Source organism: Gastrolobium bilobum, unplaced genomic scaffold, assembly GCF_033153095.1.
Source record: "Gastrolobium bilobum isolate Gb01-03AN ecotype WA unplaced genomic scaffold, APGP_CSIRO_Gbil_v1 utg20487, whole genome shotgun sequence".
Taxonomy (NCBI): Eukaryota; Viridiplantae; Streptophyta; class Magnoliopsida; order Fabales; family Fabaceae; genus Gastrolobium; species Gastrolobium bilobum.
This window is the reverse complement of record NW_026897768.1, coordinates 210,398-229,417: the sequence shown is the minus strand read 5'-3', so window position 1 is coordinate 229,417 and position 19,020 is coordinate 210,398. Positions and strand designations below refer to the sequence as shown.

General features: G+C 32.1%; 2 protein-coding genes across 2 annotated transcripts; one reads left to right on the top strand and one right to left on the bottom strand.

Annotated features, from left to right (window-relative positions):
* The first annotated feature begins 184 nt into the window (after window positions 1–184).
* Window positions 185–1,146, top strand: LOC133310077 (uncharacterized). Its single transcript, XM_061510965.1, has 3 exons — window positions 185–293; window positions 341–490; window positions 722–1,146. The coding sequence occupies exons 1-3, from the start codon at window positions 185–187 to the stop codon at window positions 1,144–1,146; spliced, it is 684 nt and encodes a 227-aa protein (XP_061366949.1).
* A 7,520-nt stretch (window positions 1,147–8,666) lies between these two features.
* LOC133310089 (uncharacterized) lies at window positions 8,667–12,996 on the bottom strand. The gene is made up of 5 exons (XM_061510978.1): window positions 12,799–12,996; window positions 10,891–11,005; window positions 9,583–9,672; window positions 9,387–9,485; window positions 8,667–9,264 (listed from the first exon to the last, which is right to left on the bottom strand). Exons 1-5 carry the CDS (start codon window positions 12,864–12,866, stop codon window positions 9,166–9,168), a joined length of 471 nt encoding a protein of 156 aa, XP_061366962.1. The 5' UTR covers window positions 12,867–12,996; the 3' UTR covers window positions 8,667–9,165.
* Window positions 12,997–19,020: the final 6,024 nt, after the last annotated feature.

Sequence of the window (19,020 nt, the reverse complement as noted above, 5' to 3'; positions counted from 1 at the left end):
TTTCTCTGTTACATTCAGATTCAAGTCTTTTGGTGATCTTTCACCCATTGTCTTTTACGACAATCTTAAGTCAATTTGTGATTTGAATTTGTTTTTCAGTATTTTTTTATTTTTGTTGTAATATACTGTTTACTGTGCAATTCATATAATTTGTGTGATTAATTCGACTGTTTGTGTAACAGAAATGGCTAGTGCAAGTACAAACTTGATCAACCCTACTGCTTCTATTCCAATGCATGCTGACAAACCTGAAAATTTAATAGGAGAAATTTCAAGTGTTGGCAACAGAAGACGTTGTTCTATTTGACAACTCTCAATCTGGCACGTTTCCTCCAAGAAGATACTCCTAAGTTGGATGAGGGAGAACAACTTGACAAGGAAAAGGTTGCTGCCATTAATGCTTGGAAGCATTCTGATTTTCTTTGCCGAAATTATATTGTCAATGGTCTAGACGACACACTGTACAATGTGTATAGTACCTTGAAGACCAGTAAGGAACTATAAGATAGTCTGGACAAGAAGTATAAAATCGAGGACGCTGCCTTAAAGAAATTTATAGTTGGCAAATTCTTGGACTTCAAGATATAAGACTCTAAATCTGTTGTGAGTCAAGTTGAAGAACTTCAAGTGATTGTGTATAAAATTCATGATGAAGAAATGTCTCTTAGTGAGTTTTTCCAAGTTGCTGCTTTCATAAAAAAATTACCAAATTCTTGAAAAGATTTCAAGAATTATCTCAACCATAAGCGCAAGGAATTGCCACATGAAGATCTGATCATGCGATTAAGGATAGAGGAAGATAATAAGATTTTTGAAAAGAAAAATGGCAACAGTCCTATGGTCTCCAAGGCTAATATTGTTGAAGAGGGATCAAGGTCAAAGAAGCAAAAATATTTTGAAGAAGGAAATGCTAAGCAAGGAAAAGGCAAAAAGTTCAAGGGCTATTATTACAATTGCGGGAATTTTGGCCACCGTGCAAGGGACTGTAAGAAGAAACAAAAGAAAGATCAGAAGAAGCCACAAAAATTCAAGAAGAAGAAGACCACCGAAGCCAACATGGTTGATATTGCGGAAAAGGTTGAAGATCTGAATCTGGCAGCGGTGGTGATGGAGTGCAATCTGGTGGGAGATATTAAGAAATGGTAGGTGGACACTAGTGCCACCAGATATGTCTGTTCAAACAAGTGGATGTTCTCCTCGTATACTCCTACAAATAATGATGAGAAACTTTATATGGGTAATTCATCTGCTTCGAAAGTTGAAGATATGGGGAAAGTGGCTTTGAAGATGACATCTGGCAAGATAGTGACACTCAATGATGTGCTTCGTGTACTTGATATTCGCAAAAACTGTTTTTGGATCTTTGTTGAGCAAGAATGGTTTTAAACTTGTACTTGTTTCTGATAAGTTTGTACTTACTAAGAATGATGTGTATGTAGGAAAAGGGTTACCTTAGTGAGGGCCTTTTCAAACTGAATGTGATGACTATAACCGATAACAATAATATTAATAATATTATTCCTTCTATTTACTTGCTTGAGTCTTCTAATTTATGGCATAATAGATTAAGACATGTTAATTTAAAATCAATTAAGAATTTAATTCATTTAGATTTATTGCCTAAATTTGAATGTGTAAATAATAAATGTCATGTGTGTTGAATCAAAAAATTTGAAATTACATTTTTCATCAATTGAAAGATCAACCGAGTTGTTAGATTTAATACATACTTACATATGTGATGATTGCAGTAGATATTGTTATATTTATTTACTTAATAGTAAGGATGAGGCTAGTGTAGCTTTTAGACACTATAAAAGTGAAGTTGAAAATCAACTTAACAAAAAAATTAAAATAGTAAAGAGCGATCGTGGGGGAGAATATGATGGCCCCTTCGAGGAATTCTGTATGGAGTCTGGTATTATACACCAGACAACAACTCCATATTCACCGCAATCAAATGGGATTGCAGAAAGGAAAAATCGAACGTTGAAAGAAATGATGAACGCTATGTTAATCATGTCTGGTTTACCACAGAACTTGTGGGGGGAAGCCATTTTGACGGCTAACTATATTATTAATAGAGTGCCTCACAAAAAGACAAAGAGCATACCATACGACGTATGGAAAGGAAAGAAACCATCCTTGAAATACTTTAGAGTGTGGGGGTTCTTGGCTAAGGTTGTTGTTCCTAAATCTAAAAAGGTTGAAAATCGAACATAAAACCGTGGATTGTGTATTTATCGGTTATGCACTTAATAGTAGTGCCTATCGATTTCTAGTTTATAAATCTGATGTCTCGAATATACATGTTAATACGGTTATTGAGTTAATGGAAGTTACGTTCTTTGAAGACGTATTTCCGTATAACAAAGAACATGAATCAAGTGGTAATAATGATAATAACATTGTGATACCTCGGGATGCTACGCCTAATATTGATCCTGCAGACGATGAACCTAGACGTAGCAAGAGGAAAAGGACAGCCACATCCTTTGGACCTGATTTTATGACATATCTGTTAGAAAACAAATCTCAGACGTATAAAGAAGCTGTAACGTCCCCGGAAGCACCATTCTGGGAAGAGGCTATCAATAGTGAAATAGAGTCTATCTTGTCAAACCACACTTGGGAATTGGTAAACCTTCCTCCTGGCATTAAGCCTTTAGGAAGTAAGTGGGTCTTCAAAAGAAAAATGAAAGAAAATGACATTATTGATAAATATAAAGCTAAGCTTGTGGTAAAAAGATATAGGTAATGTGAATGTAAGAACTTGCACCGCTAAATTAGGAATCTAATTAATTAATTATGATAATAATGTGATAATTCTATAATTGACCTTAATAATTATGAGAAGGCTTAAATAATCATGGTAAGTGATTAATAATGTGGAAAGTCATTTTTCTGACGAAAAGTGCAAATACCGGTTCTGCTCCACGGTATAAATGCGTACTGATGAAGTATCCCGAAAAATTATGAAAAGTATTTATATGTCACTAGAATAATATATAGGACTAGCATAACAAGTTTCAAGTCCAAATAATGAGAACTGGTGTCAGAACTGATACTGGCTTCGTAAAAATGCGTACCGGCAAAGTACTGCGAAAAATAAAATAAAAATATGAAAAATCCTAGAAAAATGGCTAGGTTCTGAATCTTAAGTTTGGGATTAAAGTGCTAAACATAGCTATTGATGCTAATACTGCGCGATTACACTTAAGTGGGCTATAAATGCCCATTTGGCCCAAACCCTAGGCCATATTTGATGTTCCTACGTGAGTTTCTGATTCTTCATCAGCCTTGTGCCTCCTCTTGTCACCTTCACCTTCTTTTCCCTCTTGTGAGCCAAAGGTGCCACTTTTCTCCTTGTTCTTTCCACTAAAACACTTGTGTGAGTGAGGGCTTGCCTTGGGAGTGTGTAAGAGACCTCATTCTGAGTTTAGCTTCAGAGTGGAGGCTGTATTTCTGAGTTTGGTTGAGTAGAGCCTTGTTCTTGTCATCTAAGGCTTCAAGAAGCCACCTTTTGGTGTAAGGACCCATTTTGTAGTGCATTTTCGTGCCCTTGCAAGGTCAGCACCTTGGGACTGTGTTGGGAGCTCCAAGGAGGAGTCTTTTCTGAGTTTGAGTCACTTGAGGTACACCATGATCACCTCTTTGGTATTTTCATGATTTTAGCTGTTTTAATCCATTAAAAAGTGAAACTTAAACCATTTGAGCTGAAGGCTGGTAATCTAAGTCTAAAACATGTTAATGAACATCTGTTGATGGAGTTATTGGACTCCAAATCACGTTTAGACCCTTAAATATGGACTTATGCAGAGGATGCACGAATTTCTGCATTCTTTCTGATAAGTATTCGAATACTTTTCGTGGTTGAGCCTAAGCAATTCGAAATCCCTGCAATTGCTTAGGAACCCCTCTCTAGACGATCGCCTAGCATTTGATCAATATGGCGCATCTACTCGCGCAATCGCGGAGTATCAGCCCGTTTGACTTAAGATCATCGGGTTAATCAACCTAAATATTAAATCTAATATTTTATCACTTACCTTAGGTGCAATCGCAGAACTCGAATCCGTGTTGAAGACAGAGAAATGATTTGGATCAAGATGAAGCGCAGGTCCTCCAGATTCAACTGCGGAATCCTTAATTCTTGGATTGATTAAAGAACGCTTAGCCTAGCATGGCTATGTAGAAAATCATAATTGAAATTAAGAAAATAAAGAAGAACAAAAGAGTAGAAGAGAGAAAACATAAATTACAATTGAACCTTGAAACTGTAAAAACATAAACTCTCAAAACGAAAACTAAAATTGAATGACAAGGCCTCCTAAACATGCCTTTATGTAGGCTCTACAATACTCACTAGTATGAAAGGGAATAAAAGATAAATAATGGATTTGGGCCTCAAAAACATTGGGTTCCCAATTACAAACTTAAATCCAATTAACTAATTAAAACTGTAATAACTCGTGAATAACTTGGGATCAATTTTAGACCATCATATTATCTTACAGTAACGTAAATCTAGATTTTTATTACGAATTTCAAAATAAATCCAATTAAAAACCCAACATCTAACTTAACCCAAAAACCCTAAACCATTATTTACACACTAAACAATCCAAAAATCAATAATCGAGAGTAACAATTAAGTGTAATAAATATCAATTATCATTAACCAAAAGAATTCCTAGAGAATTGGATGAGAATTTACCGACAGCAATGGGTTTAAGGCCTATCAATTGTTGATCATTGTAGTAACTCTACCTTGATGAGTGGAGATCCCACGAACTAGGTTCAAAGAGACAATTAAGTGATGATCGACTGTTAACACTGCGGAGTTTCTAAACTCATTCTCATTCCTATGACAATACAGTCTATATGAGGGTAAGCATTTATGCTTTCAATGGTTTCTTAATCTGATGTGTTCAGATGATGTATGTTGAATTACATAACAAGGAATCACCTATGTGAGTGTGAAGTGAGGGTTGTTTCTATGAGAATTTACTAAAGGCCGATTCTCTAGAACACTCACAAAACCAGACATGTGTCCCAAGATCAAAATGGGCACAACAATGAGGACCAACAATGCTAGAGAAGCAATTATGTGACTTCTATTGTCTAAGTATACACTAAAGGGACGGTTCAAGTTGCCCAGACCACAGATTGATCGAGGATATCCGATAGGTTTCACTATAGAAGCTTCAAAGGTAACTCTACCTATCTCGATGCAATTGTTTCTCGTTGAGAAAATTACACTTTACATTCATATTCTTATGCATTTAGTCATGATGAATTGACTTCTTATCCATGTGGGGGATTGTTGAAATTTGTATATACATCCTCTGGGTTATGAATAAGAAGTGGGTTGAGGAAGAAAAGAAATGAGGGAAGTTGAAAGGGTGTGTGTGGTTTAAGAAGTCCCAGATTGGACAACTAATAAGAGGTGAGAGGGTATATAAGCTCCCACCTCACACTCCTAAATTGCTCCTTGGGGCACTACACATTTTGTGGAGGGGAGAGGAGCTAGGTGGCCTTTGGTCCACCACACGTGCGCCGCAGTCGCCGTCCGTTCGGCCGATCGGTCGGATTGGTTCGGTTCGTGTGTGTCTGTATGCGTATGTGTGAAATAAAAATAATTTTGTATTAAATTATTTTATTAATTTTTTATCCAAAAATACCCTTGTCCCTATCCGTTGCTTCCCTACGGATTATCCAAATCAAATGTTTCTTCTCGCCGATTTTTTGAACCGAATCGGTGCATCCGATTAAATTCAAACCGAACCGATCACCGATCGCTCTGCTTGGCCGCCGTCCATCACGGTGATTCGTCGTTGTGTCTGGTCAGTGTCGATGGGTCACTGGTTGAACCGCATGATCTGGAAAATATATGCAAATTTATAATTTATATTAAAAAAAAAGTTATAAACATACTAAAATATCAACAAAAATGATATCAGTTTTAAATATTATAATATAAAAAATAATAATCACAAGTCTTAAACTTAATTTACTTAAATGGTGTCCAAAAATAAGTTTTAGGGTAAACACATGAAAGGTAAAGAGAATAGAAGTGATCTGTGTGTCCAAAAATGTCTTACTCTTGATTTGTAAATAGTAGTGCATGACAAGGCTGAGTTATCTCTTGATACATCTGGTTGTGCATAAGATGATTTGGATGACATACGGGTTCTTGAAAATTGCCCAATTAGAAATGAAGCAAAATCAACTTATGAAGACGAGCGAGGTGAAAAAAGTACATCGATTGAAAACCTTGAGCATTTATTAGATATTACCGATTCTTCTGCTATCAGTATACCAATTTACTCTCTCATGGAAATTTCTCAGCACTCAAATACGATGTGGGCTTGCAACAATAACGGAGTTCAACACTCATTATTTCAATAAACACCAACAATCAAAATTGCATCAAGTTTTTGAAGCAGCAAATGACAATGTCACACGTGATGGTCTTCAAATGATTGAAGATATTGGAATTGATATTTTTGAGGAACCAATTTCAAAGAAGAGGCGGGCTATTCAAGACATATATGAATCATGTGAATAGGACAAAGAAAGCAATGGAGCGGAGAATGTCAACAAATTCGAGTCAGGGGAAGAAGAAAGTTTACGAACCCGATTTTACAACATTGCCCTAAAACCAACAAGTATTTATTTCATTCTCTAAATATATCAATGTCACTTTCCTATCATTTAATTGCATTTAAGGTCCTGGGCATAACAACCACACAATAACATACAAGAAAAACAATGTCCTAAACCGACAAGCATAGTTTTCATTCCTATAAAACCTTATCAACGTCACTTTCTAATCCTTTGATGAGAGCCAACCGTAGATCAAAATTTAAGAAGTCATATTTTGACTATACTTTCCCTATAATATAGCTCAATACTTAACTCAAATGTACTTAGTTAAATTGTCATAATCTGAATTAAGTTTTAAACCACGATCCTCTTTTTAGTCCATCTTGGTCAATTTCTCTCTACAAGAACCTGTATACCTCTATGATGAAATTAATTGATACCCCAATTAAGTTCTTTTTAGGGTTAGGTGGGGTAAGATTAATTAAGGTTTAATTATTCGTCAATATATTAGTTACCATTTGAAGGTGAAGGAAGCCTTTTTCTTGAACCCTATGTCCCTGAATTAGGTCATATTCCTTTTCTCCAACTGCTTCAGTCACGCAACTTGGGCAAATACCACGGTGTGCCTATGATTCATAAAAGAACAAGTAAACAAACCTACCAATACACCATTGATAAAGCGTCGAGAAGTCTTAGTACATGAAAATTGAATAATTGAATTATTTATCACTAGCAGTTCATAGTACTCTAGCAAATTTTAGGTTGTTACAATACCAATCTATGAATGCAAACTACGTATCTGCCAATGGTGTCTCTGACGATATTGACACAAGTGTATAAGCTGTTCCGATACTTAAAAAAATAACTCATTACATTGTTATTGAATCTTGTATTATTGTAGAATACCTTAAATATTATCAGAGTAATTTTTTATATTTTTTTATATTTAATTATTTGTGTTTTTTATAAAATCATTGTCAGGTCATTCCATTCGGATCTGGGTTGAATACTAGTTCCATAACAAAATCGAAACTCTTTATTTGGTATACTCATTTTCGCTATATTTCAATTTTCAGCAATTATCTTTTATAATCGAGTTGATTTTGATAAATTCTGGCCAATGAAACCTAGACCAAAGTCAGTTTCTCTCTTTTCCGATTGTGCAAAATCTACCTTACTTGGCTCGTATGGGAATAGATTTTCTGTGTTAATTAACATAATCGTGTCATACAAAAAAATCATAATCATACAAAAATAAATTAATAATGACAAAATAAGAAAGAAAAATATATTAAAATAAATAATTACAAAATCATCAACTTTAATTTACCCTTGCATGATTATAATCCTCCAATATAACATAACCATATTAATTAATACATAAAAAGATCAATTAACGGCTTGTGTAAATCAGCCAATGTTCACAAGCTCCACTAGTCAAAATGCATGTATTACAAAATCGTACACATCTTGAGTTTTATTTATTAAAATTTTATTTTAGTTTACTTTATTATATAAAGATTTTGAATAAACTACTATTCTCTATCTTTTTTATGTGATCCAGATCCACGTTGTATCTTCAGTTTATAAATCTTACCGTAACAGAAATTCAATTATTTGAGGTCAACCCAAACATTAGTAATCAGTAATTTACTAATTTGCAGTTTCATAATTTTTCATATTCAATAAATATAGAGTACAAAATTTTAATTCTCCTTAGTGCATGCATGCAGATCATAAAGGCAGAAATCAAACTAGGGTAAAACCCAAACTCTTCTACCAAAACTACCAAAACACGAAGTAAAAAAAAACCATAATATCATGTTAGAATATTTATAGCGTATACCTCATTTGCAGTAAGAGTGGTAATCCCATATACCGCTGCGTTAGTTTCTAAATATTAACCATAATTATTTCATTAACGTTCTGCATACATTCTGATACGTAGCCATTTACATTGAAGGCACATATAACCGCTAGTCTTAAAACAGCTTATCCAACCATTATTTTCATATTTTATCATTTCAATAAAAAAAAAATTGCAAACAAATGCACCACATCCCAAAGGAGTTTATCCATTCATACACAAGTTTTGCATGTAGAGAAACCAACTGGTAAGTAAAATACGGATACATAAAAATCAAAAGGGCTCTATTAATCCATGTGCCAACGCACAGAACTCCAATTAAGTAGTAACTTAAAGTGCCAGGATTTGAGGACCTTAACATGAAGATCACAAGAACATGAGGAAATTGGCACTCAAGTTTTAGCGCAAAGGCTTCGCTACTGTTGTTTTTCCCTCTTGATACAGGTTTAGCAATTGAAAGATAGTTCCTAACACCGTTCTAACAGATCATACAAAAATAATAACAATAATAATAGGCAATAATTTAATCCATCTGAGAGTGAAACCAAAATTACAAAAACTCAACAGGGAAAGATTGATTCTGAACCAGAGAGTACCCGAGCCAAATCCTGGCAGATCAAAAGGATAAAATGAAGAACCCGGAAACAACCCGAGACAATCCTTGAAAAGAGGGTCCTCCAATGCAGCTACTAATAGGTTTTTGTTTTGGGAGCCTTCTTGGGTTGCCTTTTGGGAATGGAATTTTTCATCCCAATAAAAAACAACAGAGCCCCAAAAAGAGCCATATTCTGCAAGGAGTAATTATATTTGATAAATAATTGCAACAATACATCCAGCAACATTGTAACAACGGCTTGAATTTGGGCACACAGACATGGAAATGAAATTAAATAAATAACTCACTCCTTACCTGTGTAAATTTGATGAAAAGTTGAGTAAATTCTTTGTCGTCATTTTCATAATTGTAAAAATCATAATGGATTGGAGTAGCAATCATCTGATGCAGGAGCTACAGCCAAGAAAAAATGGGGGCCATAACTTGAAAAACTGAGCACATGAGATGAACAGAAATCTATTATATTCATAGAGAAAGTCTGACTACAAACCAGAAGGAAAGCTCCAAAAGAGCTGCCAAATATGAAAAGAACCCCTCCAATGCCCTTCAGAGCAATAGCCCCAGCAATTACAAATTTCAACTGTTGATGACAACAATTATATCAGGGAACATTCTAGCATACAGAGAATATAACATGCATGCAAAAAGGGAGGAAAAATCAATTTATGTACATTTTGACTTAAGGAACTAAGTATAGGCTATTTGCATAACAGTTTAATGCATGAAAATAAGTTATTTTGAATAGTGATGCTCATAACTTCCCAACCCCAGCGCATGGCCACCCCCAACATTTTCATATTATATAACGGATCTACAAATTTATTTTTTCTTCTACTCAAATTTATCATTTATGGCCAACATAAACACAATAACCTTGCCTGTTGAGAACCCAAAATTCGGTATGGGCTAGCACCAATACGCCTCAAGGATAGGACAAGTCTAATATCAGCAAATACTTTGTCCATATAACAACATATATCCCATTTGAAGTTTAAACCAGTGGAGTAACAAAGGTAAAACTGTAAAAGTATTATTTAATACAAATTAGATATTTCATAAACCATTAAACGCCAGTGGACAAAGGCTCTCCAACTTTGATAGGGTAGGAGTAAAGATCGATTGTACACAGCCACCTTACCCGTTTTCTTTCTTTTTTTTCTTTTTTTTTCGTTTTTTGCAAAGAAGTTGTTTTTTAGACTTGAATATATAACCTTCTGGTCACAAAGGAGCAACCGTTCCAAGCCTCGCACTCAAAAAGATAATTAAACTTGCACACAATCTCAACTTCCATACCAGACTATTCTGTTTAACTTAACCACTTGTCCTCATTCTTCTATTTCTAACCAGGCACATTCTTTTTATTTTAATAAAAGGGTACAGTCATCTTTCACCATACATTTCAATTTCTATCAGATTGTGTATTAAATAAATATTTATTATTGTTGTAAAACATCATTTCAAACCCAAAAACTTAAGTTATTATGTGAAGGTCACATTAATGGTTTTATATCATATTTCTCTAACAGTTGTATTCGGTTTAACTTAAACCACTTGTTCTCATTCTTCTATTTCTACCCAGGCACATTCTTTTTATTTTAATAAAAGGGTACAGTCAACTTTCACCATACATTTCAATTTCTATGGGATTGCGCATTACATAAATATTTATTATTGAATAGGTAAATTCTTCAATTACTTTAAAATGAAAAGACAGTGTTTACCCTGGTACAAATCTAGTTTTCCTGAAAGATTGATACACACACACACACACACACAGAGAGAGAGAGAGAGGACTAACATCAATCTCTGGAATTTGAAAGCCAACTTGAGAATGCACTCGATATGTAAAGGCATCAAACTTTGGTCTGAGTGCTTTCACTGCAGGTCCCCCGTCAACTCCAAACTCATTAAGTCTATAGTAAAGAACACAAGACACAATAAACAAGAAATTTCACTACAGCATAAAAAAGAGGGTATGAAGAATTAAAAAGAAAAGAAAAGAAAAGAAAAGAAAGAGTGCTTGCACAGTCAAAATGAAAAATTGTAAGAACTATTAGCTTCTAGTCTCAAACTTAGTATAAAAAGTAAGCAAAAGCAAGCAACACCATCAACTCTTCCAAACCCACAATGAATAATTATTAAATCAAGTATAATTGAATGTCATAATCATGAAGGCGTTTACAGACAAGAATTCAAAGAGAAGTCCAATTCACTAGGAATGAAAACATGGCCAAGTCAATCCAGAATATAATCAATGCACAACTGCACATCACACAGAATGGATATGGTAAGCATTCATAGCAACTCAATTTACTTATTAAGCCCTATTCAAATTTAAAATCACAATTTAATCCTATTTGCAAGTTATTCAGAAAGAGAAAAAACTTCTAGAGAGAGAAAAATTTTTAGGGTAATGCTTTTAGACAGAACTTTTTAATTTAAAAAAAAAAGTATGAAAGGAAAAAGTATTGTCTTTTTAAAAAAATGGGTAAAGTCATAAATCTATATTATAATTGAAGTAACCCTTCGTTTTGCTCCCCTTGTAATTTGTGACATCCAAAGAGGGTAAGGTAAGGATTCATCCTTCATTTTCCTTCCTTCTCCCTTTGATCCCTTCTCTTTCCCTCCTAACTCCAAAACACACCCTAAATGGTAAGGGAGTTTTACATACAATGAATCAAAGACAGAAAAAAAAAAAAAAAAACCATGCAAAAGCAGTGCTTCTTAAATTAAAGAGTTATTCCAAATAAGGGAATTATCTTTTAATTATATGCCAAAAAGAATTATTAAAAAAATAAAATTACTATTATGGTTATAGAATGGCATAAATGACAAAGGAAACATGCATTTAACAACCACTCCTGAATTCAATGTCACCCATTCTTTTGTATTATGCATGGCATCACCACAACATATAGTCACTGTAACAAAACCGCATACCATACTCAAACAAGAACCACCGCAGCCAGCATATTTTCATTCAATACATGAAAATGATTCTCTAACAACCCATGGAAACAGTAACTGTTCAGCTCCAAACATGATGTTATGAGATCTCTTTTTTTTTTTTTTCATTCTCATCCTACTACAATACTTGGAGGCGTGCACGGAGAATACCTGAACAATAATACCATAATCAAGGAAATGAAATCACGCATATAAATCGCTTGATTCCATAATATTACAAAAGCAATACACAAATTCCCCTGCATAGTTCATTTCACACTTAAACATAGTCCCAAAAAAAAAAGAAAAAAAGAAAATAAAAATGAAGAGAATATAGTTCCTTGCACTTCAACCAAGTCATAGCATAAAATGTTCATATGCCTCCCTCAAAAACAATAACAGAACCAATTCAACACAAAAAGACTACACATATTTAAAGCAAACTTGTTCAAATGGAAGCTATTTAACACCTAATTTAGCAGTGATTTCGAAATCTTAGCGGAGAAAAAAGTAATAAAAAAAAAAAAACATAGATCTAAATGATTGTTTTACTCAGACAAACAGTTTCAAACCTTAAACTCAACGGATCCAACTACAGCAACAAGTCAACAACAACCGAACCCAGAGAAACTAACTTACTAGGAATCCAGAAACTTCCTCTACTTTTTTTAAAAAATAAATAAATATATCTCGAAACAATATCGTATGCTACAAATCAGCAAAATAGAGTGCCAAAAAAAAAAAAAAAAAAAACACTAACTCTTGGTAAGCAGAGAGTATGAAAACGGAAGCGAAGAGGACTCTGCCAAGGAAAGAAGCGAAGGCCATTGCGTTTGCGTTGTTTCTCTTCCTTCCGAAGCAAAGAGCTTTTAGAGAGAGAGAGAGAGAGAAGAGAGAAAATCTAGGGCGCCCTGAAAATGCTGTGGTTTTTCTATTTCTTTTCTAAACAGAGGAAGAGAGAAAGAGAAAGATTTGAAAACAAGAAAGAAAGAGAGAGAGAAATAGGAAGGGTGATATAGTCCTTTCGCTAGATCCAGATCTCTTTCACTGATATTTGGGCTCCTTTAGGCCCCGACAGGCCCAACGGCCCGCATTTAACGTTCCACTCATTTTTATTTTTTTTTATGGCAAAGATTGAATTTTGTGATAAAAAGTAGAAGTTTAATATTTAGATAAATTTATGTCCTACTACATTTTCTTTTCTTTTATTTTCGTATAGACTTCACACATTTTTTTTACATGTAAGAGTTATACGAGAGATATTAGTTTGCGGGACAAAAACAAAAGAAAGATGATAACGCGTTTGAAACGAACAAAAACTCTCGATGGAGTTTGGGATAAAGAATTTCGAAAGACATCACAAACTCAAAATTGTTTGGGATTTTGAGACAACTCTTATGACACGACAAAGATTGAAACACAGCTTAATAAAACTACTTGCAGAGAAATTCTGGTCTTTATTCTTTAGGAGACGTTAACAACTGTGTTTATGGTACTTGACATAGCTTGGAAAGGTCATTCTCAAGAGGTGTGTGAGTCACGTCCTTTTAGCTTTAGCTTCGTCCTTGACGCAGACAATGCAGTGGTTCGTTTTCCAAAGAGAACTTGCGGCAACACTAGTGAGACATTGGGATGTTGTACTTTCTTATATAATTTTATTTTTTGCTTTCGTTTTTTTATCAAAAATAAAAACGAATTAAGATAAGGAATTACAAGCAATTCATTTGTTATTATAATAATTTATTCATTTAATAAGTATTATTTTTTTGGTAGATAATAAGTATTATTAATTTTTTAATGTGTGTCTTTGGAACGTTTGTTGAGAAGCATTATTACCTTTCATTAACTCATCGCATCTATTTAATACATGAAATGTTAAAAAAAAATTAGGAAAAACTCAATTTTTTTTTTTTTGATAACAAAAAACTCAATTTTTACTTATTGTGATTTTGTGATTTCTCATTTGACCGCTCGTGATTTTAAATTTATCACTTAGACTCATTGTGCTTAAATAGTTTATCATTTAAACTCCCGTAGTTTTAAATTTGTGCTTAAATAGGTTACAAAAAAAAATCATTTAGATCCCTTGTTACAAAAATAAAAATTTAAAAAAATAAATAAGAGGAAAATTAATTTTCCCTCTTTTTTATTTTATATCCCAACTAATGCATTTAAGGTTTAAAAAATAAAAATAAATTCTAAAAAAATTCACATATTTTTATCAAGAAAATAAATTCAAATCAAATATTTTTATTTTTTCTATTTAAAGAAAATAAAATCTTATTTTGATAATACATATTTAATTTATCATAAATAATATTTTTTAATTTCATCTTAAATAATTTTTTTAATTTCAAATATATTTTTAAAATAAAAAAATTAAGATAATTTATAAATTAACACTTGAATAAATAAATTGAAATATTTTTCAAACCCTAAATGCATTACATGAGGATATAAAATAAAAAAGAGAGAAAATTTATTTTAAATATGTTTTTGAAATATTTATTTTTTAAACCACAAAGAGTTTAAGTGAAATTTTTGTAATCACAAAGGTTCTAAGTGAAAATTTAAAAGCATAGGGGTTTAAATGATAAATTATTTCAGCACAATAAGTCTAAGTGATAAATTTAAAATCATGAAAGATCAAATGATAAATCAGAAAACCACAATGAAAATGAAGTTTTTCCTTTTTTGTTTTTTTTATAGATTCTCATATATCAAAGGCTTTTACTGATTACCAAAAAAAAAAAAGGCTTCTACTTTTCATGTTATGATTTTTATTTTTAATTCATTCATTTATGTCCTAAATATACATTAACAAAACCTATATTAAGAGTAGTATTAAATCTTTTTTTTTTTTTTGTAAACGTATCAAATGTCTCTTAAGTCTTAACTAGTACTTTAAGGGCTCGTTTTTCGTTTGGTGGACATGATAGGATAAAAGTAGGATATGATAAGGGTAGGATTAGGATATGATATGGGGCTAATAAGCCTATATCATGTCATGTGTTTAGTGAGCACTTGATCAGCAATATGATAAGATTATGTAGAAGGAGAAAGAAGAAAGAAAAAACAAAATATAATGCAATAAATACAAATATATTGGGTAGCGTGGAGATATATTGGGTATCCAATATTTGTATCCTATCCTATTGAATTCTAACTCAGCTCCCCCCATAGGATAAGAAATCATGTATTGGATAAGATAAAATGAGATAATATGATAAACTAATCATATACTGTTGACCCACCAAACAAGAGATAAAAATAAGATACGATAAGTTATCATATTCTATCTTCTTTATCAAGTGCTCCAAACAAGCTCTAAAGGCACTAAATGCTTACTTTTTATAGTGTGGTGACCTTCGAACGTATTGATACAAAAAATGTTTCATCAAAAAATTTATATTAATAAAAATTTTAGGGTGTGAATTTTATATAAAAATATGACTATAAATATTATATTCATTAAAGTCTTTTGCAGCTTTTTTAAGAGAATGCCTACGTAGTTTTTAATATCAAAATATTTTAATACTTTTATTTTAAGTAATAAAAAAAGTATTTATTAAATGACATTATTTATGGAAAGTAGTAAATAATTTTTTTTATAAGAGTACCTTAATGGAACTAGCTACTTAACAAAATAACTGGTCTTAATACTCAGTTTAGTGACCCTTAAAAAATGATGATAATTTTTTTTAAAGAAAAAAATCTTGATAAATATTTTAGGAATGAATTTTATATAACAACTATATTCTTTAAAGTTCAAAAATCTCTTGCCTCTTTTTCATAGGCAGATCTATTTGGTTGTCAGTGTGTGCAAGTGCACACATAAATTTGGTCATATATTTTTTTTAGTAAAGAAGATATATATATTTTTAATTAATTAGGAATGTCACTCAGAGAGCAATTTTAGTTGTTGCATGTTGAGGAATACAAGCACATGTACTAAAAAAGAAACACATCTTATTTACTGTTTATGTTTTAGTGGTTTTATATGATTAAGTTGATTACTATTTTTTTATGTTAAGTCGAAGTTTTCTTTTCTTTCGTTGTTTGAGGATTATATCCTTCATATTATATGAACGAAATTTTTCGTCATGTTAAGAAAAAGACAAGTTATATAATATTAAAGAAAGTGAGATGACACGTTATTCAATGATTTGGTCTTGTCTTTTCTTAACATGACAAAAAATTTGGTTCTGTAACATGAGTGATATAAATTTCTTTTTGTTTATATATTTTTATTTTTTAATGCATTTAAAACTTGTTGAATTTTTTTTTCGTAGGCACTGCCCCTGAACTCCTTCCATTAAATATTCAGACTTAGTGTGTATACATAAATAAAATTTTCTGTATCTGTTCTTTTTTATGAGAGTGCCTTTAATATTCAAGATATTTCAACAGGACTAAGTAAGTATACTACCTCATTATTATTTATTAATAGATTAATTTCAAATCAACGTCTCTCAATTGTTGCCAATGGTGAGAAGAAACACATAAAAAACCTCATTTCATTTTATTTTTTCTTTCTTTCTCTCGTGTCTCACCTTCTCTAACGATCATGACCTCATTGTCATGATAACTTCTCTCTTATCTTCAACTTTAATCTCGAGCGAATATCAAAGCATGACATTAACATATATGATTATGAATCTTTTGATCTTTGAATTTAAAATAAGCTGATTGGAGCCAAATATCATTATTTTTATTTTTTCAAATACAAGTGAGAATTAAACAAATAACTTAATATAACTTACTCAAACCCTTCATCACTAGACCAAAGCTAGTGGTTTCAAATATCGTTATTTTGAATTCAAGTGATTATCCACTTTGAATATTGAACAAGAAACCTTGGCGTTTTTCTTCAGAAAAGGAAGGAAAAGAAAAATAACAGAAATTACAAACTATCGGGCAAACTAAGGTCCAACAAGTCTATGTGAAGGAAATGTTTGCGGCTAGGGACTTAGAGCCTGTTTGGATCCTCTTATTTTTAAGCTAGAAGCTACTTATAAGCTAAAGCTAAAAAAAAGAGCTTAAAAAAAGAAGCTAAAAGCTGTTTGGAAATTACATAAAAAATTTAGCTTAAAAATTACTTAAAAGCACATATTTCAAGAAAATTATCTCTCTCTCTCTATCTTTATCATTCTTCATTTTAAAAAAAAAGCACACAATTCAAGAAAAACAGATAAGAGCTAAAAAAAAGCTCCTCCTTGGAGCTTTTAATTTTCAGCTTTTTCTTCATTATAAAAAAAAGAGCTTTTCGTTATAAGAGCTTTTTCCAAAACCTGTTTGGCCTAGCTTATGCTTATAAGTAGCTTCTAGCTTAAAAATAAGAGGATCCAAACAGGCACTTAATCCAAGACCATTAGATTCCAATCCTATATTGGAACATGAGAAGCCAGCCAGTTAGCTACATAATTATCATCCCTATACTTATGGGAAATTTCACAATCCATTATCTCTATATGAGACGCGTCACCAAAACAACCAAAGCAACTAGGGGTTTCAATCCCAGCAACCGTATACTATATATCTCGTACACATTTTCATTAGAATTTCTAAGAAAACTTATAATTGAAGTTCTAGAGTTCATCATATGAAAGTAAACTTGAATTATCCACAATTATTATATGGGTTTTGTTATATTATAATTCCATTTTTGCTGCAATTGATTGAGCAAGTCACTTGAATTTATGAAATCCCAAATTCAACCATTAGGGAAAATGTACTACATTTGAATTTGATTTGAACAACCTTTAATCATTATTATTGCAACTGATTCATTCTATTGATCCGACCATAATAAAATAGTAGTATGTAAGTGGCGGTATACTTACCCAGTGGTGAGTATAATAAAACTCTAAAAATTAATATAAATTGACTTAATTAATTGGGTAAAGATATTAAAACAAAATTCTACATTTTTTATGCACACATTTTTTAGGGCTAGCTAATTTCTATTAGATAAGTTTCGGTGATAAACAAGTTGCATTCTTAATGAGAGAATTAAAGTTCAAATCCTAAGAAAAACAATTTTTAGAAAGATCTCCTAGTTACAGTGATATTGGAGTTGTCACAACAATATATGAGAGATTTCTTTTTTGCACGCGATTATCAATGGCTGAATTGTAATTTTCTCACCACTTTACATGAAACAACATTTTTACCCCTCCTACATATGAATGTTTAGCCCTCTACATGCTCAATCACCACCAAATAGTGTGGATTGGCCATTTTTTTTATGTGCATGGAGGATTTATAAGCTGTTAATTTGATCGAGTAAGTTATTGTTTCCACCTCTCCCAATTAGTTTCATTGATTCTTGGTCCCTATTTTAAATGTGCATCATTAAACAAAGTCATAACATGTGTTTGATGAAATGTCAAATTTAATTTTGATATATACTTCAACAAAAAAATATTTTTACAGTTACTGCAGACAAGTTATTTGCATTTACTTCCAAAATAACGTTGTTTTGGATTGAAAGATTAAAAAATTATAATTAAAAAGACTATAATAATCCTGAAATAAATTAAAATTCTAAAAATATCATGATTTTCACCCCAAAACGACATCGTATTGAGCTTACTACATATAACTTATTTGCAGTAACAGCAAAAAAAAAAAAAAAAAAAAAAACCTATACTTGAATCCTTGTTTTGTGCTTAGGATTATAATGTCTTTCGGTGTTAATGAAAGTGAAAGTGGAATTAGGCTTAAATACTCCAACAAGACTTATGAACGACTATGGAACAAGTGCAATGATCAAAGCATCAAGCACCAATAGTGATACAAATAGGTTGTATTATACACGTAGAAAAAAGAAATTTGGATTCTTCTCATGGGTGCAACTGATTGAATGCTAATAACATGTTTATTTTCTTCAATCTTCAACGTTGAATGGAAACTCAATTCCACATCCAATATCTTCAACCATTGATTAACATCATTCACAATGTCCAAATATCCATATTCT

Bases quoted from the DNA above. Each gene is read 5' to 3' on its own strand.
- LOC133310077 (XM_061510965.1), top strand. From the start codon at position 185: ATGGCTAGTGCAAGTACAAACTTGATCAACCCTACTGCTTCTATTCCA. The intron at 294-340 runs GTTGTTCTATTT...TCCTCCAAGAAG, and splicing joins AAGTGTTGGCAACAGAAGAC to ATACTCCTAAGTTGGATGAG. The intron at 491-721 runs GTAAGGAACTAT...ATTCTTGAAAAG, and splicing joins GTATAGTACCTTGAAGACCA to ATTTCAAGAATTATCTCAAC.
- LOC133310089 (XM_061510978.1), bottom strand. From the start codon at position 12,866: ATGGCCTTCGCTTCTTTCCTTGGCAGAGTCCTCTTCGCTTCCGTTTTC. The intron at 11,006-12,798 runs GTTAGTGTTTTT...TCTTTACTATAG, and splicing joins ATACTCTCTGCTTACCAAGA to ACTTAATGAGTTTGGAGTTG. The intron at 9,486-9,582 runs GTTTGTAGTCAG...TCTTGGCTGTAG, and splicing joins CTTTTGGAGCTTTCCTTCTG to CTCCTGCATCAGATGATTGC.